Source organism: Pagrus major, chromosome 9, assembly GCF_040436345.1.
Source record: "Pagrus major chromosome 9, Pma_NU_1.0".
Lineage (NCBI taxonomy): Eukaryota > Metazoa > Chordata > Actinopteri > Spariformes > Sparidae > Pagrus > Pagrus major.
This window is the reverse complement of record NC_133223.1, coordinates 14562510-14590336: the sequence shown is the minus strand read 5'-3', so window position 1 is coordinate 14590336 and position 27827 is coordinate 14562510. Positions and strand designations below refer to the sequence as shown.

Genomic DNA, 27827 nt, shown 5'->3' with positions numbered 1-27827 from the left:
CGACTAATGCTGAACTTCTTTGTTCATTTTTCACATCATTACACCAGCTCACAGAGATGTATTTGTGCCACTTACTGGTTGTCCAGGAGGGCCGTGATCACCTTTGACACCAGCTTGATATGGGATGCAAAAACCCTAAAATAAAGAAAGTAAGGTGTCTCAGAAAGTACAAGTTTGATTAAGAGATAGTTAACAGCCTGTGTGCATTGTAATATAAGTCATACACCTCTACATTTGAAAGCAAAATACTAACTTTTTCTCCTTTGTCTCCTTGATGTCCTCTTTCACCCTTTAGGAATGAAAATATTCAGGAAACATAATCAGGAAATAACACAAGTCAACATTTAAGAGTTGTGATTTTTTTGAAACTAGTTTTTTTAAAATTGAGTGAGTACCTGCGGTCCAGGTACATAATGTGTGGGTTTTGATCCTTCCACTTCCAGTGATGGAGGTCCAGGAGGGCCGGGTGGGCCACGGAATCCCTGCTCACCCTGCAACGAAACAGCAAAAACAACTTAAATAAAACAGCAAATCATCGAGTGAAAAACAAGTATCCCTGTTTTTTTAAACAAACAGAAGTGTTTGGTGTTTATAAATGGCCAGAGAAAATCCTTTCCTTTCATGAAAACTTGACATTTAGGAGATGCTTAGTTTGAACAGAGCATCAACAAAATGCTGAATTATTTCTATATATAATATAAAGTGGGATTTGTAACAGGAGCTATATCAGCACTACTAAACATGACAGCTCAGTTATAATGATGTGGTAATAATGTAGTAATATGATAGTTACAGCGGTAGTAATCATCAAAACTTTACTTGAAATGCAGTTATTCTATACCTGAAAACACATATTGCAAAAAAGATACTATCTCTTTATCTTATACTGTAATGTTAAGTGCTCCCACTACCTCGACAATGAAACATCATATAAGAAATAAAGCTTTCTTTATAGACAACATATAAAAAACAAAAACTCTCACCTTATCTCCTTTCTCACCCACAAAGGCCAGCTTGTCACCCTGCAGGGAATAAAAAAAAAAAAGGTTGATCAAGTCAGAGGACATTGGACTTTGTTTTACAATTATAAAATCTTTATGTATGATAAGTCTTACCTTCTCTCCAGGAGGGCCAGGGGGACCAGCATCTCCCTGTCAAACAGTTATTCAATTAGTCAAACAAACCGGTAATACCAGTGCACTAGCAGGGAGAATTGCTTTTATGTTCAATGATAATAATGTGTCTCAGTATAAGCAGTATTCCTTTGCTGATAAAAATGTATAAATGTAAAGGATGATAAACAGTCCATCACTGTGGGAGTAACTTACTTTGGGTCCTTGATAACCACGAAGTCCTGGAGGTCCAGTAGGTCCAGGAGGTCCACTTGATCCCTGGGGGAGAAAGACATTTGAGGAAAGAACGTGGATTTACTTCAAAATTCAGATTGTATCGTCTCAGGTTGTCTCTATATTTTGACACTCATAAAAGGTGACACTATTCTATAAGTTTCTGCTGATACTTCAGATCCGCGGTGGGGGTCATAGATTCTAACTCACAAAAACCTCAGTCAGATAAAGGATCAATAAGTCAGGCAGACTAGACTTAGATAATCAGCGTTACTAGGGGATGGAGAGGGGGGATAGCAGCTTAACAAGAGGGATGGCATCTCCCCCCTCATATCGCCTACCGCACACACACGAATAGACACAACGTACAGGAAGTCCAGGTGAGCCAGGAAATCCTCTTTCTCCTTTCAGGGGGACAATTCCAATCACACCACCAGGGTCGCCCTGTAGGAGAAAAAGCAAAAATAAATGGTTTGGTAGAACATCTGTGTCTCATCATACTAGAAGATGGGTCATACTTGTATTGTTTGACAAGTTTATTGTGCAAAGTAGAGTTAACGCTTCATAAACTTCAGTTTACCTTCATCCCAGGAACTCCCGAGATGCCCTGAGAAGAGAGGACAGTGGTCACATATCTACACATGTAGCATGAAAATGTCCATTTTGAGACGCTGTGCAGTTAAAGTATGGCCATGTCATGTAGAAACCTTGTTATTCCAGTGTTATCATTGTGATGTTTTAACTTCAGTCATTTACTGCAGAATGGTCCTATACGGGCTGCTAAAAATTCAATTACAAATGTAACTTTATTACAAAATAAATGAAATTGTAATCTGTTACAGTTACTGAGAAAAAATATGAAATTACATTGCAGTCACTAATCAAAATGTTGGTGATTAAAAGGGGTACATACGAATATATATTTATCGAACATCGCAATTGTCAAATATTAACTTAGACAAATGCATGAACATAAACAATGGAGGAATGCCTTCTTTTTTCATATTTCAGGACAACTCAGCTCAGCAAAGCTGTTGGTGTAACACCATCAAGTGTTGGATGGCTAACAAGGAGCTGTGTAAGTCTATATAGGCTCCATTCACTTAACAGTATGCGCTCAAATTTTGAGGTCTCGTGTTTGGATTTGCACCGCCTCTCGCTGCCAATCAAATCAATGTGCACTGCTTGCATTCATTTGATTGGATGATTTGACTGATATTTATGTGTGCTCATTATTTTGGTTATGATTTTTTATTAAGCATTATTGCCCATTGTAAAGTATTTGTTAGAAAAGTATTCACAAAACAATCTAATGTGATAAGTTACATTACTTTGATGGAGTAATTAAAATAGTTACATTTTTAAACTACTCATCTGTAACCCATTACATTTCAAAAGTAATCTTCCCAACAATGCTGTCAGTATAAAAAAAAAGCATCTTTTATTGGATTTTGATGGTTTTCATGTTGTTTCTATACAACACGACCAGAGCTGTAATCCGTGCTGGTCAGTTGGGAGGGATGTTGATTGTGAATCAAGTCACGGTTGCTTACAGGAGGTCCCTGAAGACCAGGAAATCCAGGAGCGCCATCTCTTCCTCTGTCTCCCTGAATCACACAAACAACACAGTCAGAAGGTGCGGACGGCGTTTAGGTTATGTGACAAAAGAAAATATCAGCCTTGAATACAAAACAGTGTAAAATAAAACTGCTTTTGAAACACAGTAGAAGTAGAAGAGGCTTACTTTAGTCCCGTTGCATCCTGGGATGCCTTGCTGACCTGGAGGACCATCGTTTCCATTGATGCCCTGAGAGTGGGAGTACACGATTAGACAATTAGAGACAATTTATAGTTACACAGTGAAGTCTCTCCAATTTTCTGACCATTCTTCCCCGTCTTAATGACCTAATTCCCCACAGACAAACTAAAACATAGCCAAAAAATGTAGAAAATCACTTAAAATGTTATGTAGTGGGTATTACTTTTTAGTGGGTGATTGCATGTTAGACAAATTGACTGCACGTAAAGATGGACAGCATGACAGCTCCCCAAAGTGAAACACCTTGATGGCCCCTAGTGGCTGGATGTAGTACAATTCAGACGACGTTCTTATGTGGTGGTTACTGAATTGTCGCAGGATGTGAGACTTGAGGGAAGATCAAAGGTACTTACTGGTAGTCCTGGGTTTCCTGGAAAGCCTGGTAGACCAGGAGGACCCTGAAAGATCACAACCACGTCAGATTTACTGTCTCATGACAATACTAAAACTAGAACACAAGCAATAGTCTCTGGAAGAAAAGTCTTTTATCATATTGTATCATAATTTTGATGGTTAGTTACTCACCCGCACTCCTTTCAGTCCAGGAGCTCCAGATTGACCTCCATCTCCCTAGGAGAAATAAATGACAATGTTTAGGTCAAACCAAAAGTTAATCAAGGTTATTAATTTTGATGTGTCTGCGAGCGCATACTGACCTTGGGGCCCATTGGTCCTGGAGGTCCTTCATGTCCCTGCATTCCTGGGAATCCCATATTACCTTGAAGACCTGGAAATCCACGTTCACCCTGTGAAGAGCAGGGGTCAGGTTTATGAAACAAGGACAAAAATCTTTATACTGCCTGAGATTAGAGGGAACAATTGGAATAATTTCCACCCCAAAAACAGATTTCAATACTTTTTTTGATTGAATAAATCAAAACTCGGACATGAGTCAGAGACCCAAATCAAATTTAAGTATTGAACAGAATGTGTTTAAATCTAAGACTGAATCACTGCGTTCACTGTAAAAAGTTGACTTTACTTTAAATATGTCAGGAAAAAAAGACGTACCTCAGAATTGCTGCCTACTAAATTATAAAATAAAGTTGTACGAGCTAAAAGGTTTAAACAATTTAAGATTATTTGTCTTTCCCAGAATCTTAAGCAGAATTTTTCAGAATGGTCTTTTTAGTACATTTATCACAAGGCCTAAAAACTTCAAAGTTCTGGTTTTCATCATTTATTTCTTTGGCTCGTCAAGTTTAAATACAGTCCATGTGGGTCAGTGCCAAAACAGAACAAACATTTAATTTTATACCTCATTGAACTTTAATTCACAATGAAGGCTCATATGACAATAGTTTGTAGTGTTACTCACAACAAATCCTCATTTGTGTCCTTTGCAGTGACCTAAAACTGACCCAGAAAGATTCCTGTATGTTGTTTTTACTGTCTGCCACTAGATGGCAGCATTGCCCTGTAAGGGGGAGTCACGTTATCTTCACAATCCTCTCCAAAACTAGCCACGTTGAAACCTTTTGGAGCGATTTCCATCCTCTGACCACAACACACCTGACTCCCATCACTCAGGAGAAACTTTTTGAACCATGGGAATCATCATAAGGGTTACCACGGTAACGTCAGGAAGTGATATCACTTGAAATAAAGTTCACAGGAGATTTTTAGGACGGCTGTTTGGGGCCTTTCACCAGCCACACACAGAGGCGCTTTGAATCCACAGTGGATTGGCCGGGCTCCATTGAACACAGTCAGTACATCTGTTGTTGTTGTTGGGCGAGCTGGATGTTTGGCTACTGCTGCTGTAAGAATGAGCCATAAAAGGTCAGTCTGTTGCACTAAGAGGATAGATAACACTCTGCGGTCGTCTGATATAACTGAGCCAATAATACACAAGCACACTCACACAGCAGGAGGCTCAGGGAAAACTAAAACTACTTTAAAGTGTTGGCTCCCAGCTTTTTTATTCTTTTTTTTACCACATCAAACAAAGTCTACTTGTGACTAGGGCTACAATGATTATTTTCCTTATCCGTGAATCAGCAAAGTTTTCCGATTCATCGTTTAGCCTTTAAAATCACAAAATCACAACCTGTTGTCAAACCAACAGTCAGATACCTAAAGACTCCCCATTTACCAGTGGAGGACTCAGGAGGTTTGAGGGGCAGGGGCAAAAAAATAAATAAAGGGCACCAGCACAAGTTGTGATATATAAATAGTAAAGAGAGTTGGCACATCAGCATATTTTGTCCACTGGAAGCACACCCCAGAGGGCACTTTTGCTTTGTTCTGGTTGTAATCAGTTCAACCAAAGCCTGAAATTTTTCTTTATCTTAATTTTAAACTGCTTAAGAAGTAAAATATCCCATAATTCACTAGCCCTTATCCAAAAGTACACATTAAGAGGAATAAAAAGACTTAATCTTGTGAGGCTGCAGTATGTATTTTCTGGTTTCATGTTAATCATTTCATAACCCCTCACGTTTATCTTGTGTGCAAAGGGTGAACATTTAAGTTGAAGTCTGGCTGAGAGATTTCTGTAACAAAATGCAGTTTATAAAGTAAGTTAGTTTTTATCCAGAGCGTGGTCACAGAAATATGTAATTGTTTCTGAATGAATAAGATGTATTAGGCTTTGGCTAAAAAAGGTGATAATTGTAAGCAGGATGAATTTATTGCTGGTTTTAAACAGTATCCCCTGATTTTTAGAGGAAAACATTACAGCAAAACTACCTTTCCCCAGGTCAGTTAATACCAACTCCTCATGTCTCAGATCAGTGATTAACATCCATGCTACAGTGCTGACAGCTCAAAGGCTCACAGCCAGCTCATGGCTAGTGTCCCCACCACTTGTACATCTGTATCTGCGAGCTTCCCCCCATCTGATGGGAATATGGCCTTCGGCCCAGCTGTGTGTCCAGACACGCTCTAATTCAAACCCATCTTTGTTCCCGTCCTGGTCTCCAGGCCCAGCTCCAGTCTGTCCCACTGAGCTGACCCCATTAGAAGAAACATAGGAAGCGCTGTCACGGCTGCTTTGGCCTGCTTTGAACTTGGACTACACTTTGCAAACTAACGTGAAATTGAAACAGATGTATAAGGATTAATCAATAGTGACAATTGAAATGAGTGCAAATGAAGATCTCACCTTTGCTCCTTTCACACCACTGCAGTCACATTTTCCGCAAGATGCTCCACAACCCTGAGGATGAAGAGAAACATTAAAATTAGTTATCATCATCATCACTTCAAGACAAAGGAAAGAGGATATGTTTGTGTGTGACAAAAAAGAACAGAAACATGTAGCAGAGAGCCAAAATGAAGCTGGACAGCATGAAAGACACCTGCTGAGGGTCACTTGATGTCATGCCTCAGATGTGTAACGTGTGCTACAAACTCTTCCTTCTTTTAGAGCATGTTAGTGTCCTGTCTTTGCCAGATGGCTCACACATATCCCACTGACACTGTAAATCTCCACAGTGAGCGCCGGATGGACCTCTGCGGTGTTTACATGCAAGCCTGCTGATCTATCCCACAGATGAGCATTTATGGATCAAAAATAGTGAAATCTGGTTCAAAAACAGAGACGAGTCCAAGAATGAATCAACAATTCAACACCTCATCCAAAGAATTAATCATTTTGTTTTTTTGGCTGCTTCAGGGTAGCAGAAAAAAAGCTGTAAACACAACATTTATATTTTAGAGGTCCAGTGTGTAGGATTTAGGGGAGTAAATGGAATATAATTTTGGCAGAAATTTATTATAATATTCATAATGATGTTTTCATTTATGTATAATGACCTGAAACTAAGAATCATTGTGTTTCCGTTACCTTAGAATGAGCCCTGATCTACAGAGGAAGCGGGACCTCTTCCACAAAGTCTGCCATGTTACACTGCCATGTTTGTACAGTAGCCCAGAATGGACAAACAAAATGCTGGCTCTATAGAGTGACATTCTTATTTTTTCTTATGTTTTTAGCGGCCACCTCAGGGGAGGATGACACGAGAAGGGAAATCAGTTGGTTGCAATCTGCAACACATGGTCCAAGTCCAATATTCACTCTACCTTTAGCTCTGTTTTTGGTCTCCACCAACTCAGGAGGGAAATATTCTCTTTAGCTGCTAAATGCTCCACTTTTGTTTCCTAGCTAAGTTGCTAACTTTGTCTGCCTACCATTTGGTGTCAGGCAGGAAGAGTAAAGATTTTTTTTTTTTTTTTTTTTTACAGTTTTTAGCACTTTTTGCTGAAAACAGCTGCTAAGCTGAAAGATGTTAACAAGCTCTGTAAAGCTGAAGAAAACTACAGATTGGGGTGATAATTTGTTAATTTATTAAGTGACCAGATTCACATACACTTCGTCATTTGATTCATTTTGAATACATTTTTTTTTTTTACAACCACAGCTTTAATTCTATTGATTACTGTGCTTACAATAAAGAAAGGCTTCATTTCCTGTAATCAGGCTACTTTTAACCCACATGGGGCGCCACTGATTAGCTTCTTAGAACTACATGCAGGCAGAAGGACATCAATGCAGCTGTTCTCAGCCCTCCCCACCCTACCCTGCTTCCTCTCCTCTTGGGTCTCCAGAGGCTGGAGCCTGGGAACTGGCCTGCACTGGCTTGGCTCTCTTTTTCATCGCTCCTCTCCTCTCCTCCTTTTCCCTCCATCATCCAGCTGTTACTAGACTCACGTGCACTGCGTCCAGCCAAGAGTCTGTCAGGGCTTTGGACAGGCTCTGCAGGCCCTGGGCAGAGAGTGCACAGCTACGCTACCCACGAATAGTTTTCTCTGTCTGTTCTCACACACACACAACAAATAAAAGGCTCTATCACCATCACCATCACCATCACCATCCATCTTCCCAACGGTCTAAACCTGACATCTCATACATAAGTCATTCTTAATTCTACATTTTCTATAAGTCAATATCCTGTCCAAGTCTTAAAATACATTCCCTGCCTTCCTTCTTACACGCAATCCTCTCCAGCATACCTGATAACTGAACCAATATGTAGCTCTTAAACCATGGGAAACCACGGGAAACAGACCTCACCCTCAGGACCTACAGCTCCGACTGCCCCCACCTTCTTCAAGTGCACTTGCTCTCTTCTATTTGCAGTATATTACACATGTGTGGCCTGCTAAAATATCCCATTTCCCATGCCTGCTGTCTCAAACACCTCTAACTCACGCCGTCTCACCTCTCCACTAATTGTTTTTTTTTCACAGGATTCATTTCTGCTATGCCACATGAAAAACCTGAGGAACACCTGCTCCAGATCAGATAAGTGTCATTAGACAAACAGAGGAAAAAGGAATATTGACTCTGAATGAAGCACATGTGTGTTTAATTATGGCTAACCTGCTGGCTCGCAGCAATAAGAGCTCCTAGTGCCGGATGAACATGGTTTTTTTTGGACAATTCACAGAGGGAGTTAAGGCACGCTAATGCAATGAGGGAACACACTTGTATATTGTCAGCACCTCTCAAGTAAATCACAGCTGCGTGGTTAAGTACGGCTTGAGGAGTCCCTCGTTCACCTGTTGCTCTTTGTCTCAGATTTTCAGTCTTTGTGTGCAGTTTTCTCTGTCCTCTTTAGCTGAGCACACATTCCTGCCTGTTGTAGAGCATGACGATGATGAGGACGCTGCGTGTGCTTGTGTGTGTGATGTCTGCCGCTGGATCTCCAAACACAGCGCGGTAATCTGCAGGTAGATCAAAGTTTCTTTGAGATCTCCTGTTTGTTTTCCTTCTACGTCCGTTATGCCTCGTCATGAACCCAAACACCAGATGGGAGAGAGGGCACAAAGACCCGACTGACATCTGCACAAAAAAGAGCTTCTTGCTAATGAGTCTTGCAGCCATAGAGTGGATGAAAAAAAGGGATCTTAAAAGGACCTTATCATACGGACCCTTGGGTATATCAGATGATGAGGGTTTGGGTTTATCTATACCACAAGTCAGGACACCATTTTTGACATAAATACCATTACCAAGACTACATCATGGAGTTGAAAGTTGGATGATGGCCTCACAGGGTTCACACACAAGCCCCAGATGAAAAGAAAGTACAGACAGTGGAGGAGCTTAACAAAATTTACTTTATTTAAGTCTCCATCCAGTCAAAAAAAATGTTTGAGTTTCACTGTGTGGAATAATATATGTGGGCCTAAGAGAATGATTTGTGAAATCCCAAATAGTTTGGAAGCCAATCCTGGTCCAGTATTCAGCAGACACAAGTGTGATGTGAAACCTGGAGTCTCCAGTGCACAAATACTCAGAATGGACTTTACAGTGAAGTAGTAGTAGTAGACATCTTGTGTCCAGTAGTAAACTTATTCACGGTGTGTTTAATACGCATATAATCTGGAATATTTGATGAGGTAGAAGAGGCAGGTACCATTTAGGGGATTTTAATGTGTACCTTTTTTTCTGCAAAAAACTGATATGGTATCAACCAGATGTGACTGGCCCGTATCAAATACAGTTTTCTGTACTGCTTTGAACATTAGCTGCAGTGAGTTAATTTTAATTTGTGAAGCTCAACTCATCACTTCCTGCACATAGTATAGATTAGAGGAGACCTTTTATGCTTTTTCTTTTTTTTCCCTCCAGTGTGTTGTATAGGTTCTTTTAAAAGATCAGAAGAACAGAAGCTCCTCTCTCCAACAGAAAACACTGCTCCTGAAATGCCTCATCAGTAGTGCCGCCTTTAATTCCGTGACTTTTTGACATCACGCTAATATTGCATAATTTATGCCTATATTCATGTAGAAGTGAAGCTAATTGGAGACTTAAAACACGACAGAGCTAATGGAAGACACGGTGAGTGGTTTGGGATAGAGAACTTTGAGATCAGATTGGTACCTAGAAAACCTGGATTTGGGGATAAGAATCTGCAGGAGTTGAACTGGTGCATCCCTAACAGATAGCTCACTAGTAACTTTACTTATTTTACTTACAAAATGAACAGTCCCAGTAAACAGAATAGCTAATTAGCTCCTCCACCACTCAAAATATAAAATGCTGCTTATATAATAATCTAATATTTACTGTAGTAACATACGGGGGCCATTCTTCAAAGTGATTGCTATTTCTGAAACTTTAAGTACATTTATTTTAAACCCCTTCTGTATTTTTACTTGTTGTATTGTACAGTTGTATTTTACATCCTGTATCTTTACATGTGATGGAGTATTCTCACAGACTACCAGCACAGTCCAGGGATTGCACGTGCTTGAGCGTCTGATTGTGAGAAAATGAGGATATGAAGATGGTGTCACCCTGCCCGGACAGCATGATCTTTCACAGAGCAAACAGACGGAGCAGAGGCCTGAGACTCACTGCGGTGATGAGTGTTGACGTCCACTGTGAATATACAGAAGCTGGTGAGTCACCGAGCTCTGTATCAGATCCAGTAAACCTCTGCCGCCTCACGTGTCTCTCAGTGTTTATGTCATTCCTGAGTCTGCATGGCAGGCCTGGATATCTCCAAACTGTGAAAAATCAATATGAAGTATGCTGGCAGAGTGTTTACCTTTACTGGGCGCTGCGCAAAACAGTGCCTTATCATAATTGTGTGTGTATGACAGTGTGTTTGTGATTGTTTACTGAGGCTGGAGCTGGCAGGGAAACACAGGCCGGAAAGTTTGCTTTGACAGAATCTGAGATAGACGCAGAAAATCCCAACAGAAGAGGAGGATGGGCTGGGTTTGATGTGCGGCACGGCACACAGAGGCACGTTCACAGGCCTGGACTTCAGTGTCAGAGGTGCTGGAGGTTACATCAGTTCAAGCCTCATGCCAGAAGGTCTGATGTTTCAACAACACTGGCTTGATATGTCTGACATCATTGAATACACAAGTCCAGCGTTGAGATGAGCCCAGGAGAGAGGAAGTGATGAGTAATGTTTGCTCTCAAGATTAGAGGCCTCGGCCGGCAAGAGATGGCATTACGGAGATCCCGACATTAAACCAAACACTCTTAATGTAAACCAAGGCTGAGTGTATAGAGCTGTTGCATAACTGGTTCCTAATAAGAACCATAGAAATACCATCACGGCTGAGGCAAGGACAACTGTTATAGAATAGCTAGCATGGATGCAGCTTATAAAGTTTCCCAGATTTCAACTTATAGTCGTTGACCTACTCTAACCTTACTAAACAGAAATAAATGATATATAATACACTAACTACAAAAACAGACTTACCACAAGGTCCATTAGTAGCTCTTCTGAGGCTTTCAATCATATCACACAATCTGAGTTTGGCCCACTGTCACTGAATTGTTGATGTTCAAATTTCCTATTTTTCTGGAGCACTATAAGGACTCTTCATCCAAGTCCACATCCATTTTGGTGTAAGTTGCTGGCTTGTGCTTCTCAAAGCGCCAATAAAATGTATTGAAAAAACTCAGCAGCAATGTCTCTTTCCAGACATCTTGACCCAGTTACTCAAGATAATCCACAGCCCTTGTTGTGAGCAGTTTCATGTAGGAACTATTTTCTCTCGACCGAACTACACCGCATCACTGGGCAGAGGGAAGCGTGCGTCTACTCATGGAAGGGTAAATACATGCTTCCCTCTGTGCAGTGATGCGTAAAGAAAATGCTTCCTACATGCTCACAACGAGGTCTGTGGATCAGCTTAAGTAACTGGGTCATGATTTCTGGAAAGAGACATTGCTGTTGAGTTTGTCAAACATATTTTTTTGGCGCTTTGAGCACTACACACCGAGCGCCATCTGGTTCTGTTGTATCGGAGAGAAGGCAGACATCTCTATAGCCGATATCTCCACAACTATACAACGCACAACAAAACAATCTAGAAGGAAAAAATGGCACTAGAGGAAAGAGGGAAAATATCTCCTTTTGATTTTGGGGTGAACTGTCCCTTTCAACCAGAGCAACAGAATTTAGAAAGTTTGCTCATGGTAACCAGCTGGCAGGGTCCTCTGGATCTCGTCACATATCTTCCTCAGCAGATGGAGTTGGATAGAGATTCTGCAGTTGCTTGGATCCCATTACTTACAGTAAGTTTCTGGACTGTATTAATGTTGAAATCTTAATTATATTAAACTCTCTGGAGCCTTCTGGAAAAAGAATTTCATGAGCTTTCCACAACTAATCAATACAGTACCGTGTCTTAACCCAAGAGAATCAAACTGCATTCCTGACCACACGGTTCTCATGAAACAGACTTGAGGCATCTTAACTACATTTTGTACAAAAGCACAAAGAAAGGGCAACTGGATTTTCCCCAATAGTGTTGCCTTCTTTGGCGCCTGTGGAGTCATGTTTTCAGTTTGTTCCTCAGCTTACTTACTGTGGCTGTATGACTCACTGTCTCTGTTGTTTTTGCCAAAGTGGGCAAATCCACTTCTCATGTATTACAGCCAACTTCCAAACATGGCAAGTGTATTTAATGTTCCATAAACTCTTCACACTCATCTTGTGTGAAACAATTACAATCTTTCCATGGATAAAGCCTCCTGCACACATTTCCCACACAGGTTTCATGAACAGTACACCAGTACTGACTTTCACCACATGGGGGCAGAAACTTTCCCATTGATGGAGTGCCCCACATTCATACATTTGCAACAGCTGGAGGTATTTCACTGTCTTTCCTGCCATGTTAGGGGAAACTGAAGATCACACAAACATCTGGTCAATGTCATCTACAGACTTTTCTTAAAACGACATCACATTCCCAGAACATTCCTGCCATAACCTCCCACTACACTGCAGAAGTATCCCACAATCCCCCAGGGGGGAGTCCTCGAGGTGCTGAGGACTGAAGTGTGGGAGGATTTGTCATTTCACATCCTTCTCCTTTACATATTTGTCCTCATATTCTGCACACATACAGACAAATGAGACACAAATAAAAGCCTGATGTTTAGATAACCTAATAACATAATGGCTGTAAGACAAGAGTCATGAGATTCAGTCAAGTCATTGCAATTATGTTGCTTATTACTGAATGAATTGGATTAAGAGAAAACCTATCACTGAGGATCCACGAAAACAACCTAAAATCACACACACACACACACACACACACACACACACACACACGCCCACACACGAGACAAAAAGTTAAGCGACTGTTCAAATGCCCTAATGTAAAGATATGAAGCTGACTTCCTCAGTCGCACTAAAGTTCTGGCTGCTCTTATCAGGAAACAGAAAGTGCTGCGGAAGACTTTTTGTTTCTGTTACTGTTTTCATAAAACAAAACGTAAGTTCTCCTGGCCCAGTAATGGGAAAATCTGTGGAGCCAGAGAAAATGACTTGACTGGAGAATTGCCTCTCGGTTTATCTCCTTGCCTTCCTTCCACACTGATATGGATTTGACTGAGGGGGAAAACCAACAGACAACTACACTGACTCAGTTGTAATACTTTGTATTCTAGGGTTTTGTTGAGCCTCCATGCATCTTATACAGTTAAGCTGAAATAGTCATGAATACGTCGGATGTCAGTGTTGGAAAGTTACAGAAATGGTCAGACAAGCTCATCTTCATCAGAAAAACAACCATATGGTCAAAAATGCAAGCACCTTATTACGACCCATATTATGCTTGTTGTTAGGCGCCGACCTCTAGTGGCTGTAGAAATTATTACAACTACAAAGGAGGTAGTAGGAGAAGTAGAGTAAAGAGTGAAAAGTCTGTATAGAGAGCAGGTCAGGAATAGATGGTCGGGTTAAACAAGCACAGGACTTTCATTCAGAAGACCACTATTTGTGTCCAGTGTGATAACAGAAGTCCGTGGTGAGTTATTTTAACTTACTAAAGTAGTGAAGTTACGTCACGTACATCATGTGATGTAAGTTACTTCAGTAAGTTTCAGTAGTTTTCTTGTCTTAAAGGTAAGGAGGGCGATTCTGGAGAAGTATTTTCTCAGTGTCATCAAATATTAATGTTATTTGACGACCTGGGAATGAGACTCAACCATCAACTATCTTTCTCCAGAATCGCCTTCCTGACCCTTAACTTAACCAAACTGCGACTGTACAAAGAAGGTCCGGAAAGTGTTCCTGTTACACTGTAATGGTCATATTATATTGGGAACGGTGCTATGTCATTTGGGAGACGCTGACAATTGACCACTTTAGTCGTTGGTTTCAAAACTATTTGACCATCTGACAAGCAGTTCTGATGTAGTATACTGGCAGCTGAACAAGAGTCTGATGTGAACCCCAAGAGAGCCAGTGATGGTGCTGAAATAAAGCTCTGAAATAAACCACTGTAAGCTACACGCCCAGCAACAGACAGCTGACAAATAAAATTAGCGACTAGCTAGTGAAGCATTCTTCCCCCAACTGACAAAGAATACACATATTATTGCAGCTTTAACTTTCACCCCCCCCGAAAAAAGCCAACAAATCTCTTAGTTTCACTGTCAGAAAGCCTCTGACTCAGTTGTTTTTTCCTAAAAACTGTCTCCATAAACCACACAGCCACGTTGCTTCTGCACCACTCCGACACCAGCCTTTTATGTGAGGAGACGTGCACAAGATATTGTTGCATCACTTAATTTCATGTTTACATTTTGTTGTGTGTTTTGGGCGTTTGGCTGTTTGGGTTGATTTCACGTTGGCTGAGTTAATTACTCTTGATGACATCCGAGGAGATTTGGCCTTTGTGTCCCAACAGTAAATATTGTGCAACATTGTTAAATCGAACATATCCATGCACTTTCACGTAAACATCTGGCTCCTTTTGTGGACTCAGTGAGTCCTGCTGGAACAACAAGTAGAGTTATACGGCACATACTTTCTCTTTCGGCGTGTTAAAGTGAGTTTACGAGCTCCTGTGCTCCTTTAGCTGCTCTAATATGTTTAACCTGCACGTCACATGCTCATGGCGTTAAGCCACAGATCATGGCTTCCATATGGGGACAATCAGGATAGTTTTACTCCATAAATGTCTGAAGGATCTCACTTGGCAGCAGGGATCATTAAGCAACACTAAATGAGACAGTTACTGCGACATAGGCAGCACAATACCTTGTCATATATGTAGCAGCAACAACACACTAGAAAACACACACCTATACTTGTTGTGCTGATGCTACCACTCAGCTGATTCTGACGTCATGTAAACTATGACATCTCCACACAGCATTTTTGTGGTTTTGAGTGTTTATTTGTGGATTTTTGTTTACGGTCAATAAGATCACAGGTGCTATGCTATTCCCACAGTAGTCCTCAGCTGAAGCACGAGAGAGAGTGAGACAAACAGAAAAAAATCTATAAAATAATAAAGGATGAGCGGAGGAGGACTGTTTCTGACTGTGCCGGGTTGAACTGTGCTGCTCTGACATTCCTGGCCTTCTCTGGTACTGAGAGGCTGGGTTGAGAGAGTAGAAGTGGAGGAGGGGAATTTTTCTGTCTGACTGCCATACTTGGTAGACAAGGCTCCTGGTGCAACGCGCTCTGTAAACAGCACGAGTGTGTGCTTGTGTGTGAGGGCGAGCTGCACGTGCACAAACTGGAATGGTGTGATGTGAAAAGGTATTTTCTGTAAATGCCAAGATAGCTATCACATAAGCGAAACCATTTTTTAGGGTAGCTGCACCTGTAGCAAGATTCTCTGGACGTATTTCATGTTCTCCTGTTTTCACAGCATGTAATACATGTAGAGAAGCAACATTTAATATCTGAGTAATGTGCAGAAAGGAATGGAGTGAAGTTAGAGGAGAAATTCAGCTTTAAATCAAACTTTAATAGAGCAGAACAGCTAACTGAAGTGGCTTTTTGAGGCATTCATTTATTAATAATCATATCTAAGGACATTCCACTTAAATTTACTTTAATTAACTTGAATTAATTTTGCTTGATGTACTTGAAAACCTTAAAGGGATGGTTCACCATTTCGGGAAGAACACTTATTTGCTTCCTTGCTGAGAGTTAGCCAGGGAAGCAGGAGGTCAGTCACAGTCGGGGGTGCTGGGGGGTCAGTCTATTCACTGGTCATTGTGAATGGTACACGACAATCATTTAGTTTTTTTGTATTAATTTGAATGAACAAAACAACTTACATTTAATAGTTGGTAACGAAAATTAAGAAAACATTCTGAGAACAGTTTGCACTCTTCTTTTGATGCCCACTTGACTGGCCAAAATGTCTAAGAGAGATAATGTCGCATCTCATTTAGCATTACAAATGATAGACACACACAGTGGTTACAGGTCATTACTCCAAGGGAAATTAGGTCAAGTTGAGTCCTATACCAAGAGACATATTATGTGTACATTCTGCAATAAAACAGGGCTATGTTTTCTGTTTCCTTGATTTAAAGAGTCCTGAAGGGCATATTTAGTGAGACCAACTTGATGTAAAACATGTCCTGTCCTGGCTGCAGGCCGCAGGTTTTCATCTGCACTACAGAAATAATTCAGGGCTTCTGTAACGAAAAGCAGATGCATTTGCAGAGAGAGGGCTGCTCACACACAAACACACACAGGCCCAAGTCACATCTGCACAAAAATGCTCATGAAGGAGTATTGCATGTGTGTGCAGAAACACACACATGCAATAGATGTAAACAGAGAAAGAAAACTAAAAACATTACAACATAAAACTTAAAGAAGCCCGTGGGAAAAGCTAACATTGTAAGAAAATACATGAAATGCTTATGCCAAGTGCCACACAAATGCCACACACACACACACACACACAATCACACACAAAAGTTAATGAGCAAGGTGAACAAACACAGCAGTCAGTCGCCAGTCCGCTCATGCATGACCAAGCGTGACCAGGTTAATGTTGCCTGTCATCAAATTAAGGGCCAGGAGAGCGGAACAGCTATAAGTGGTGTCGAAGTTAAGAAAACTGCATCCCAACCGAAAGAAACATCAAGTGTATCAGCCGCCTATCAACATCTCGCACAGAGAGCTAACATGAGCTCAAGTCTTCTATAATTCAGTGAAGTCAAACATGAGCGACTGTGGATAGGACTGCAAACAAAGCTCATCCTCTGGGACTGCAGAAGTTACTGAACATGTCAGCGGACATGCGAAATGAAGCGGGGAACACTGAACAGTCCTCTTCAGCAGAAACAGCACCGGCCATGTCAACAGTCTGAACAGGAATTCTCACATGCAAAATTAACTCAGCAAATGGGAAAATTGTTTTAGACAATTTCTCAGGCCTTGCTGGTCGGCACAGGGTTGTATTTGTGTGTGTGTATTTGTACTGTAATTGTGTATGAAAACCCTGGAACTGGCTGATCTTCAATTACTGGTGGCTTAAATCCAGCTGGTGGAAGGACTCCAGGCAACTTTTCTCTGCCGATCACTCACTGTACATGTTGAGAAACGAGAGATGTGAAAGTCCTGATACGGGAGTGCAGATTAAACTGAAGCTAAAGAGCCCAGAAGGTCCACTAGTTCAAAGACACATGACTTCATCACAATGCTGTAGTCATCTCCAAGCAAATGTCGATTAAATGTCAACTATTGAAGTGATTGCCAATTGTTTTTTGTAATCGATTAATCAGTTTGAGTCATTTCTTAAGAAAATAAAGTAAAAAATCTCTGATTCCAGCTTCTTAAACTGAATATCTTTTGGTTTAGGACAAAATAAGACATTTGAGGATGTCATCTTGGGCTCTGGGAGACACTGATGGACATTATTCACCATTTTCTGACATTTTATAGATCAAACAACTAATCAATTCAAAGAGAAATATAAGATTAACTGACAATGGCTCAACAGCACGTTAATGCTCCTTCAGATCCTATACAATATTCCTGCCTTGGATCGCAAAGGTCCCTGACCCCTCTTTATCAGCTCGTCCATCTGCACCCCATCTTGACCAGTCACATGACCCTCGCAGGCTCATCCTGTTGACCTGTAGCCTCTAGCCAGGCCATTAGAGGGGATTTAAACATTCAAACACAGCTTTCAAAATAAGGGTCATCTTGATAACTCAGCTCTTCCTCAGTCTCTGTGTGTTCATGTGCATGTGAATGAAACGTTATCTTTTTAACAAATTAAGCAAGGCTCCCACTAATCTTTAGGCCTTTAGAGGGACTTTCCGGCTTTAACTACTGCACAAACACACACACTCTAGCACTCCACCCCGAAAAAGCTGATTGCAGTCTTGTCCTCAAGCTGACTCTTTCGTGAGGATAATAGAAAAAATTGTTGCTACTCAAATGCCGGAGATGTTGTGTCTCCCTCAAACTGAAGTCTGAGAGGTCAGAAATCCAGTGAGCTATCTGTGAGATTTATCTTGTTACACTTGCGTTGTCCCATCCAGTGGGAGAGATGGGATTTTTGGTTTGTGTGCAGGGCTCTGTTCCTGTGCCCACACATCAGCGACTATTGTTCCACGCAGAAATAACACAAAAAACATTCCTCTACAATCCTTCAGGAACAGAATCGGTCCAAGTGCGGATACACACAAACATCAAACTGAAAGCGTTCTGCCTCAGCACTTCTTTTTCATGCATGCTTGCAGCTGCATCAGTTTTGGATGCCTGTTCTTGACAAATAAAGAATCAATAATCTGCAACTAATTTAGCTGGTATTAAGGCGGGAAGACAGAGAAAATGGTCAGTTGGTGGTGGGAACAGAGAGACGGGGCAGCGAAAGCAACAAGACGTTTGTATTCTCTGAGAAAGGCCCGGTTGAGTTCACGTGAGCGTCCGCAGAGCTCTGACTTCTTCAGCTCTGCCTGCTGCTGCTCTGTGAATGTGCAGCACTGTGCCACAGGATGTGGGATTTAGGAAGCCATTCTTTCTCTAAGGAGGAAGGCCTCTTCCTTGCCTTTTATGCTCACAAAGACAAGAAAGGGTTGGGTCAGCCTCGAGTCTCTCTCAAGAGTGCTCTGGTATCTGGGAATAGGGTCAGCACGTGAGGACAAGGAATGACCTCTGTGACTTTCTACCAACCCGGACCATTCCCATACTCACTACTTTTCCCATTTGGTTTCCTCTGCTTTCTTCATTAAATTTCATGAAAAAGCAGTGAAGGAAGTCATTTTACCAAAGAGTCTACAGTCAAAGTAAATGAAACCTTTGTTAATTAGAAAAAACAAAACCACAAAGTTGAACCTCATAGTGGCCCTAGAGGAAAAGTCAGAGGATCACCAAGGTCAGTAGGGTTCATCCTCTAGGGACCATGAGTGTCTATAATCATTCTGCCCCAATCTGACAAGTAGATGATGGGAAGTTACAACTTTGACCTGCCGGTAGCAGAAGAGGAGAGGTCAGGGAAACACCAAATTCATCCTCTGGGGAACACAAATGTCTGTAAAAATTCTCCCAGCAGTAGTTGTTGAAATATTTCAATCCGGACCAACTAACCGACCAACACTGCCATCCCAAGAGCCATGCCGCTAGCTTGGCTTAAATCAAAAGCTGAAATACAAGTCTCTTGCTCTCTCAAAAAACACACGTGTTACATTGGAGCATCTGGCATTTGAGTTAGTAATTTATACAAAGAAGAAGCATTACCATCACTGTTACACAGGGAGACACAATGCATCCATCAGGGAGTATACATGTACAGGACGTGCATGTAAGCTCTATTTCACATCCTTTTTAACAAAGGTTTTTCCAGTCTTGCGTGCCGCGCACATATGTTGATGTTGGTTCCCGATGAGGAAATTACCCCCTCATAAAATTATCCCTGACATCAGACACATCAGGTTTTATATGATACTTTATTAAGGCCGTAACAGGAGTAAGAATAAGTGTGAGAATGTGAGGAAATCTCAGAGCACCAGAGAAGGACAGCCTTTATCCGTCCACTTCACGTCTGCAACAAATGGAGGTCATTAGCCCCATTACCATACCACACACTTTAGATGATAGCTATCTAATAAACAGGGCTGCTCTCTATTGTTCTACTTTTGCCATATCAGGCCTTATCTCCTTCATCACCCTTACGTCACCGCCGTTTGAACATATAGAGACTGTAACGTCAAGATGTCCACGCCCTGAGGCCTTAGAGATGCCGAACCCTGACAACAGATCAGTCAAAAATGTCTTAATCTGTCCCCAGACTCAACTATGCATTGAAAGATTAGCATATCTCCTCTTCTACTGATGTGAACCAAGTCATGTGACCTTTTTAGCTTACTTCCGTCTCAATGTTATCAGATGAACCCTTTTTTCTGGAGTACTTCAGTAGAATAACAGCTACATAAAGGAACAATTCTCATTGTCCTGAGAGTCGACGGAGCAAAACCGCGAGCAGCAACATAAACTCAGGAGGAGATGGATAAAGCATCTGTTCCTCCAGGAAGGAGCTTCAAAAGCTCGAGGTATGGATGTACAGTACACTCCCAGGTCTTCTGAATTACAGTCGGATCTGACTCATGATCTGCTTTTTCTATCAGGCCTCCTCCTCTGTGAATTAAGTGCCAGTTCGACCTTGCCTGGTAAACATGCAGAGTAACTCTAGCTCAGCTGAGATTAGGACAGAAGAGTATGTGTGTGAGCTGTAAGGCCCAGACAGAGTTAAAAACCAGATCAAACCACTTCAGACATCACTGTCATGTCCAGCTGACAGAAATAAGAAATGTCCTCATTCATCTTATGCTCAGACTTGTTGAAAAGCGGCACACACACGCCTCATTCTGGCAAGAGCATTAATCAGTTAACTTTAAATGGGACAAATATGAAGCATGTGCCTGTGTCATCTGTAATATCATGTGGTGTCTCTGCAGCACTGGCCACATCCAGCTTCCCGGTATTCACCCTGGCTCAATCTGCCATCACTAACTCAGTTTTATTTGTTTATTCATTGGGTCCTTATTAACCATTTTACAAAATCAATGCACATAGAAATAAATAAATAACAACAGGGCATTAAAGGTGCCATATGTAAGAATTTAAGTTAAAATAACCCACAATTAACTGTAGTTATCAACAGAATGTGAAGATTTAACAGTTTATATTTTATGACATCTACGTATTGTTGCAAAGATATTTACTGAAGTTAGCATGCTAACTAGCTAGCCCAGGCCTGTCACAGTCCAAAGCTCCTGAGATAACATGCCCCCACTGCTCCGAGCTCCCAGTCCGGACCGCTAGCTGCATGGCTAACTGAGCTAACTAGCTAATGGCAGCTACAGTTAGTAACAGGTATCAGTTACTCTGGTGATATGCTGCCCCCTGTTGGTTTGGAGTGTGGATTCGATATTAATTACTGTCTGAAATTAGAAACTTTTACTAATTTTGATCAGGAAATCAGCAATACAATGCCAGCCTATGACGCAATGGACACTTCAACACACAATGTTTTGGACACATTTCAGTCAGTACTCAATGGGCACTGAGGTTTGATATCCAGCCCTGATTAACACAACTAAAAGGTCAGTTCTCAACTGGGAATTCAACTTTGTTTCTCGAACAAAGGAACCGAGGAAGAGTTTCAAAGTTTGACTGGAAGAAAAATAACCCAAAAAAATATAGTAGTCTTTAAAAGAAAATTGGGAAGTTTGCAAATAAAAATGTAGCATGTCAAGATGTTTGACTTGATGAAAAAAGGACTGTCCAGAACAAAAGGAGGAAGCATCAACAAGCTAGAAATACACTGCTGGGACTTTAAAAATGAACAGAAGCAGGAGGAAGAGTTTAATGTTCAGGGTGTTAATTTGAACTGTGCTCCTGGTGATGTGTAAGACCACAGACGACAGTTATATACAATATAATTGAATTGTTTGTCATCATGACCTCACTTGGTTGTAGTCACATGTCTTGTTAGGCCAGAGATGGTTCAGCTAGAGGACCTGACTCTGTGGAAAAGTCCTCGATTTTGTGTCTCACAAGAGGGGGAGGTGGGATCGGGGGATGGTTGTCATAAAGGAAATGAGAGGGTCCACCTGCTCGTGCTCCATGAACCTGTCCAACTGTGTCAGGTCTCAACTCATGACATCACTTTATCTCAAGTGTCCTCCTGACTTTAGTACTTGTTTTTGACAAACACTTAACGTTTCTTTAGCTCTTTGATTGAATTATGATTGTAGGCTAGATTAAAGGTGAGGTGAGAACATTTTACAACCCCATAAAAACCAAAAAAACACAAGAATGCAATTCTGCCAGGCTAGAAAAACAAAGCTGTTGGTCTTGGTCTCACTATAGAGGAAAAAGTGAAGCAGCTTATTGCCCTGACAGGAAAAAAGCTAAAGCTTGAGCATCAAGTTTCTTCTGATTTTAAAACCAAAAACTTGATCCATGAACAATTGTTTTTCTCCAGGGTTTGCTTTTTGCCCAAACTCAACCTGTGATCTTTAATTGTCAAAGCACAACCAGCCTGACTGACCTGCTGATGTTACTGCAGTTCAGGAACACTCAGTTCTGCAGGCTGGTATCAAACAACAGCTTTTTATGTGAGCCAACTCAGATTTAATCTTTAATTTGTCTGGATGGATTTTTATAAGGACAAATCGTCTTTTTAAGTCTGAGACAGAGATTTTGTTTGAAATACGTCTTCAACTGCATGAGAAGCAAGTTAATGACTTAAAAGGCAAATGCGTCATGCAGAAATGTCTGTCAGAGAGTGAAGACACAAGCACTATGATGTTTATCGGAAGATCCATCTCTACATGGTTATTTATGTAAGAGGAACCAGGGACACACTTTAATGACAAAAATAGAAACAGTGCATGACCAGTGAGTGTTATGATTGTTGCCATTGGTATTTTTACAAGCACACACACACATACACACAAACCCAGCAAAAAAGCAAGAGAGGGTTCGTGGATTTTCTGTGTGAGATGCTCAGGTACCTCCACAGATCCTTCACCGGAGTTCAGGTTGGAACAGAAACAGCAACAGTGTCAGGTGAAACAAGAAAAAATAAATACATTTTTAGTTTAACACAGCCTGAACAACCAATCACTGATGAAAGGATCTGAAATCAGAGAATCTGAACTGGTTTTATTCAACATTTCAACATTTAACACAAACACAGAGCAGCCACAGACCAGGATGTTGTCTGCATTGTCCTCAAGGGTTATAATAAAGCAGTTCAACATTTGCATCCTACGGAAACCTCAACTAAACACCATCCTCTTGTCTTGCACCTGTCCTTTGCATCTAGAGCAGGACACTAAGACTGAAGCTTTTTCAGGCCAAAAGCTGACAGAGAGAACAGCTGAACGAAGAGAGACCCAAAACTTCACACTTCACTCCATGTGGACTGATGCAAAAAACAAAACACAATGTCATAAATCTAATGACACCATCATCACTGTCTTTATTATCCTCCATCAGTTGGATGATTTGGCGGCAGCGGGTGAAGGCGCAGGTCAAGGACCAGATAGTGAGACTAAAAGATTTGTCACGGGGTATCATCTCTGGCTCCGACCCACATTCCTGTACTCCTGCAGCCTCCATCTCTCGATCACTCTCCAACTCCCACGTCCCATTCAGACACACGTATCCATTACACCATCCTCCCTCCAAAACGCAAATGACATTTATGACTCACCAATTTCACAGTTAAACGGCTAAACAGCACTTTCACCGTAACAACACACCTCGGGGAAGTAACTGATCTCGAGGATAACACAAGCCGATCTCGAGGTTGTTCATGTGCACTAAATATTAGCGTGGGACAAAAGAGGTGGTTTACGTGTGGAGAGTAAAGTGCAGCTGTGAAAAAATGTAAATGCTTTCTAGATGATGCTCAGACCACAGGGAATTGGAAAGGGCTTTGCCTTGCTTAACCACTGTTTAATCCTCTCCTCACTTGGCACACACAGGGAACACACACAGTGAAACACACACACACACTCCCAGGAAAGTGGGGCATACCTGCCACACTGCATGAGTATCAAGGTCAGGGGAGAATTATCTTTGCCACCCAGACACGCCTGTCAAAATACAGGGACAGAAACACAATCACAACTCTTCCAAATGTAGGCATTTTTACAACGCTGGGGGGGACAGGGGTTAGGTAGGTTGTGCCTTCCCAGGGTGCATTGCTCGGTTGGTGGCCTGTCACAGTACCAGGGTCAGCTGTTGTCTCTGTGGGGGGGCGATGGGGAGGAGGTAGGTCTACAGGATCAGACCTAAACCAAACTACAAGCAGTCCTGTCTGCACTTTGGGCAGCAGATCAAGTCTTGATAATGACTCTAGACGGTATACACACATTCCTCAGGCTGGACGAGGATTAACGGCTCTCACTGCTGCTTCCTCCATGTTCATCCTCCCCGGGGTTCACCCCGTCCTGGAACATCACGGCCAAGCTGCGAGCAGGAGCATGTCTTTCCCACCAGCTTCAACCTTTCCCAATCCCTCCATCCATCCAACATCCCACACACGAACTCTCACTCCAGGAATCTGTTAATCTGCCCTTCCTCCTCCTCCTCCTCGTCCTCCAGGAGCTACTAATGACTCATTCTGACCAGATTAAATGACCGCCAAGGGAGACAAACTCTATTCTGTTGATATTATACAAACATTAACCCAATTCACTCGGGATCAGATGATGCAGTGAACTAAAAGAGAGCAAAGGTCTGCACAGATCTAAATATCAGCTTGCTGCTTCATGCTTAAACTCCAGCAATTATACTTGGTCTTGGGGAGAACTACTACTTATGTGACCAAAGAAAAGTAGTATAAAGGGTTTTGTGGTTTCAGAGGCAGCTGCATGTCTATGTATTATTGTTTTTCTAAGGTCAATCTGACCCAGATTAGGCTCAGGGTTATCACATTTGTGTGTGCGTGCATTAATTTGTGGTTGACCGTGAATTGTTTAGTTTAGCTCGAGTGATTGTGAAGAAGACCAAACAGGAGGCTCTGACAACATCATGTCCCTGTGCATGTAGACACAAACAAGAGACAAACACACCGAAGCACCTTGTGGACACTGATTTCTTTCCACATTTATGAAGGTTGCTGCATTTCAACTTAGTGTACATGCGTCATCGTTTGGATGATGGGATCACAGGCGTCATGTCGTGGACCTCCCAAGGATTGATGGGAAAATATACAACAATAAATCCAGTGAGTTGAATGACTCCTATTTCATTGGCTTCATCTGATCAGTTACAAGATGTTCAGCCAAATATACACCTACTCTGTACTCAGTCTGGTGTTTGTGCTACAAAATGCAGGCAGGCAGTGGATACAAGTTAGCTCTGTTGCTTTGTTAAACCTGATATGTCATCATACGCTTCTATCCTACGCAGGTCCCTGAATCAAAGCTCAGTTTGAAAGGAGTAATGCATTTTATTGTGAATAATAAAGTGAGTAATGATTGTTTAGTCGATAAAACATCAGGGGAAAGGGACGTCCAAGTCAGAACAAACGGGAGAACAGATGCATGCATGACTCAGAGTAGGTTTAACTGAGCAATCTAATATATTAACTTGTGGCTCACATGTCATTCTTGAAATCACTTTTATGAATCGTTTCTCCCAAAGTTATGATTTTGGTGTTGCTCCATGACGATAGCTCGCAGCTGGAAATATATCCTTAAAAACACACCGGAAGATGGAGAAACTCCCCTCATGATAACGCCAGGCTCTCTTGGGGAGCTGTTAATTTACTCTGAAACATCACACATCGCTCCATTGTGCAATTATACTAACTGATTCACAGCCTGTCCTCATCTTAACACTTGACACAGTCCACCAACGTGTCCTCCCCTTCATCTGGATCTCTGTGTGAGTGATGTTTCTGCTGAAAAGTCCACCAATGCTTCCATGTAACGGATCACATCTGACAAGCCTTTCAGCAGAAGGTGACCATGTGAAATTCAACAAACAGCCCAATGATACAGCGGCCCTGAGGGGTCTCAACACAGCAACATTTCAGAAAACAGGTCGTGTTTTTCCGAAAATGTTGTGCTTTTTGTAATGTTGCTCTGTTTAGACCCTCAGGGCCACCGTACAGTGAAGATGGATCTCAACGTACAGGAACATGCAGAGACTCTAAATGTTTCAGTTCTCAGGGGAGACATAAAGCAGCAGATTTTCTCCTCCACTGCTGTTTCCCATTTAACTCCTTCATGGGTTATGAACTTCTGAACAAGGAAACTGGATCTGGAAAAGTTTCCAAAGAGGGCCAGTTCCATCTTATAGTGTGGTACCACTTGCTCTGGCTGGGAAACTCACATATGTCAAACATTTGCCCCGATAACGGATAACTGACCAAAAGCTTGGCTTCTTGAAAACAGTGCCCTATATTACCACTGTGAGTTACACCAAGCCTCAGCTCTTTATTTCAATGATTTCCACACAGTGGGGTGTACAGATACAATTTGGTGACAGCACTTCTGTCTCTCTAGGGAGAAGTCCATTTTGGCTGAAATCATAGCTGGTTTAGCTAGGTAGTTAGACTTACCTCAGGCTTACAGTTATAAATGAACGTTTTTTAAATGTTTTATATATTTCTTTAGATTCCTTAAAGTTATGGTATGTAAGAATTGGCCACCTGTCAAATTCATACTCAAACAAACAAAGAGGGGACTCACCAGAGTAGCTCAGTTAGCTAGCTCAGTTAGACAGCTGACTCTGCCCAGACCGGGAGTTTGGAGCACCAGGGTACGTGTTGTTGTTGTTTACTATCAGACTATCACCTCTTGATGTGCAAAGTGGCTAAGGGCTAGCTGGTTAGCATGCTAACTTCACCAGATATCTCTGCAACACAATACATAGATGTCATAGACATAATGCCAAAACTGTTATTTCTTCATATTCAGTTGATAATTTTAGTTGTAAGTTTTTGTTTTTAACAAAAATTTTAATTAATGGTGCAACATGTAAGAATTGGCCATCTGTGAAATTCATCCTCAAAAAAAATCAACAGCTAACTGCTGCTAACTGTAGCTGCTGTTAGTGAGTTAGCTCAATCAGTCATGCAGCTAGCGGTCCCGACTGGGAGCTCAGAGCGCCGGGAAAGTGTTGGTGTTTACACAACTAGAACAGGAGCTTTGGACTGGGACAGGTCGCAGCTAGCTGGTTAGCATGCTCACTTATGTAGATATTTCTGCAACACAATACATAGATGTCTTTGACATAATGACAAAACTGTTATTTCTTTACATTCTGTGATCATTTTAGTGATTTTTTTTATGTTTTAAACAATTCTTTACATTTAGCACTTGAAAGATTTAGAAACATGTTTCATGTGAAACATCAAACAAGATTTTCTACTGTGAACTTTGATTTAAGTTCAATCAGTATTAACCCTTTATAATAATAAAAACAGCTTTTTCTGACATTTTCTCCCTGATGACTCTTAATATCTCATTTTAACTCATTTGTATTGGACCACTTTGCATCGTGGATGAACACAGGCTGACAGAATACCATCTGTTGACTGGAACGAACATTATGAAAGTAAGAAAATCCAGTTAACATGATCACATATCCGTTCATTTATGAAGTCATCACTAATCATAGAGCCATCTCGACTAAATCAGAAAGGTGCACGGCTGAACTTCATGATACATCACATTAATTCATACATCAAATCATGAGTCTTGCATTAGTTAAGCATGACTTGAGTTTTTGTACCCATATTATGATAAAATGATATCTCCTCTATAGCTGGACACCATAACAAGTTTGTCTAAAGAGGCACATTCATGAAAAAGTTAACTAGATTATCTAAACATACCAGTGGTGAACTGCCTATACTGCCCACACACACACACACACACACACACACACACACACACACTTCAGCTACTGTAGGCACTCTGCCCCACCCTCTCT

General features: G+C 41.4%; 1 protein-coding gene across 1 annotated transcript in view; it reads right to left on the bottom strand.

Annotated features, from left to right (window-relative positions):
- Positions 1-27827, bottom strand: part of col4a1 (collagen, type IV, alpha 1) — a 44244-nt gene that overhangs the window by 15873 nt on the left and 544 nt on the right. Inside the window, exons 2-15 of the mRNA XM_073473777.1 lie at positions 6272-6325; positions 3822-3911; positions 3691-3735; positions 3519-3563; positions 3091-3153; positions 2900-2953; positions 1927-1953; positions 1716-1790; positions 1329-1391; positions 1116-1151; positions 984-1022; positions 396-491; positions 254-289; positions 76-135 (exon numbers count right to left, since the gene is read on the bottom strand). Coding sequence (XP_073329878.1) covers positions 76-135; positions 254-289; positions 396-491; positions 984-1022; positions 1116-1151; positions 1329-1391; positions 1716-1790; positions 1927-1953; positions 2900-2953; positions 3091-3153; positions 3519-3563; positions 3691-3735; positions 3822-3911; positions 6272-6325 — 783 coding nt within the window. The remainder of the gene's footprint in view (positions 1-75; positions 136-253; positions 290-395; positions 492-983; positions 1023-1115; positions 1152-1328; positions 1392-1715; positions 1791-1926; positions 1954-2899; positions 2954-3090; positions 3154-3518; positions 3564-3690; positions 3736-3821; positions 3912-6271; positions 6326-27827) is intronic.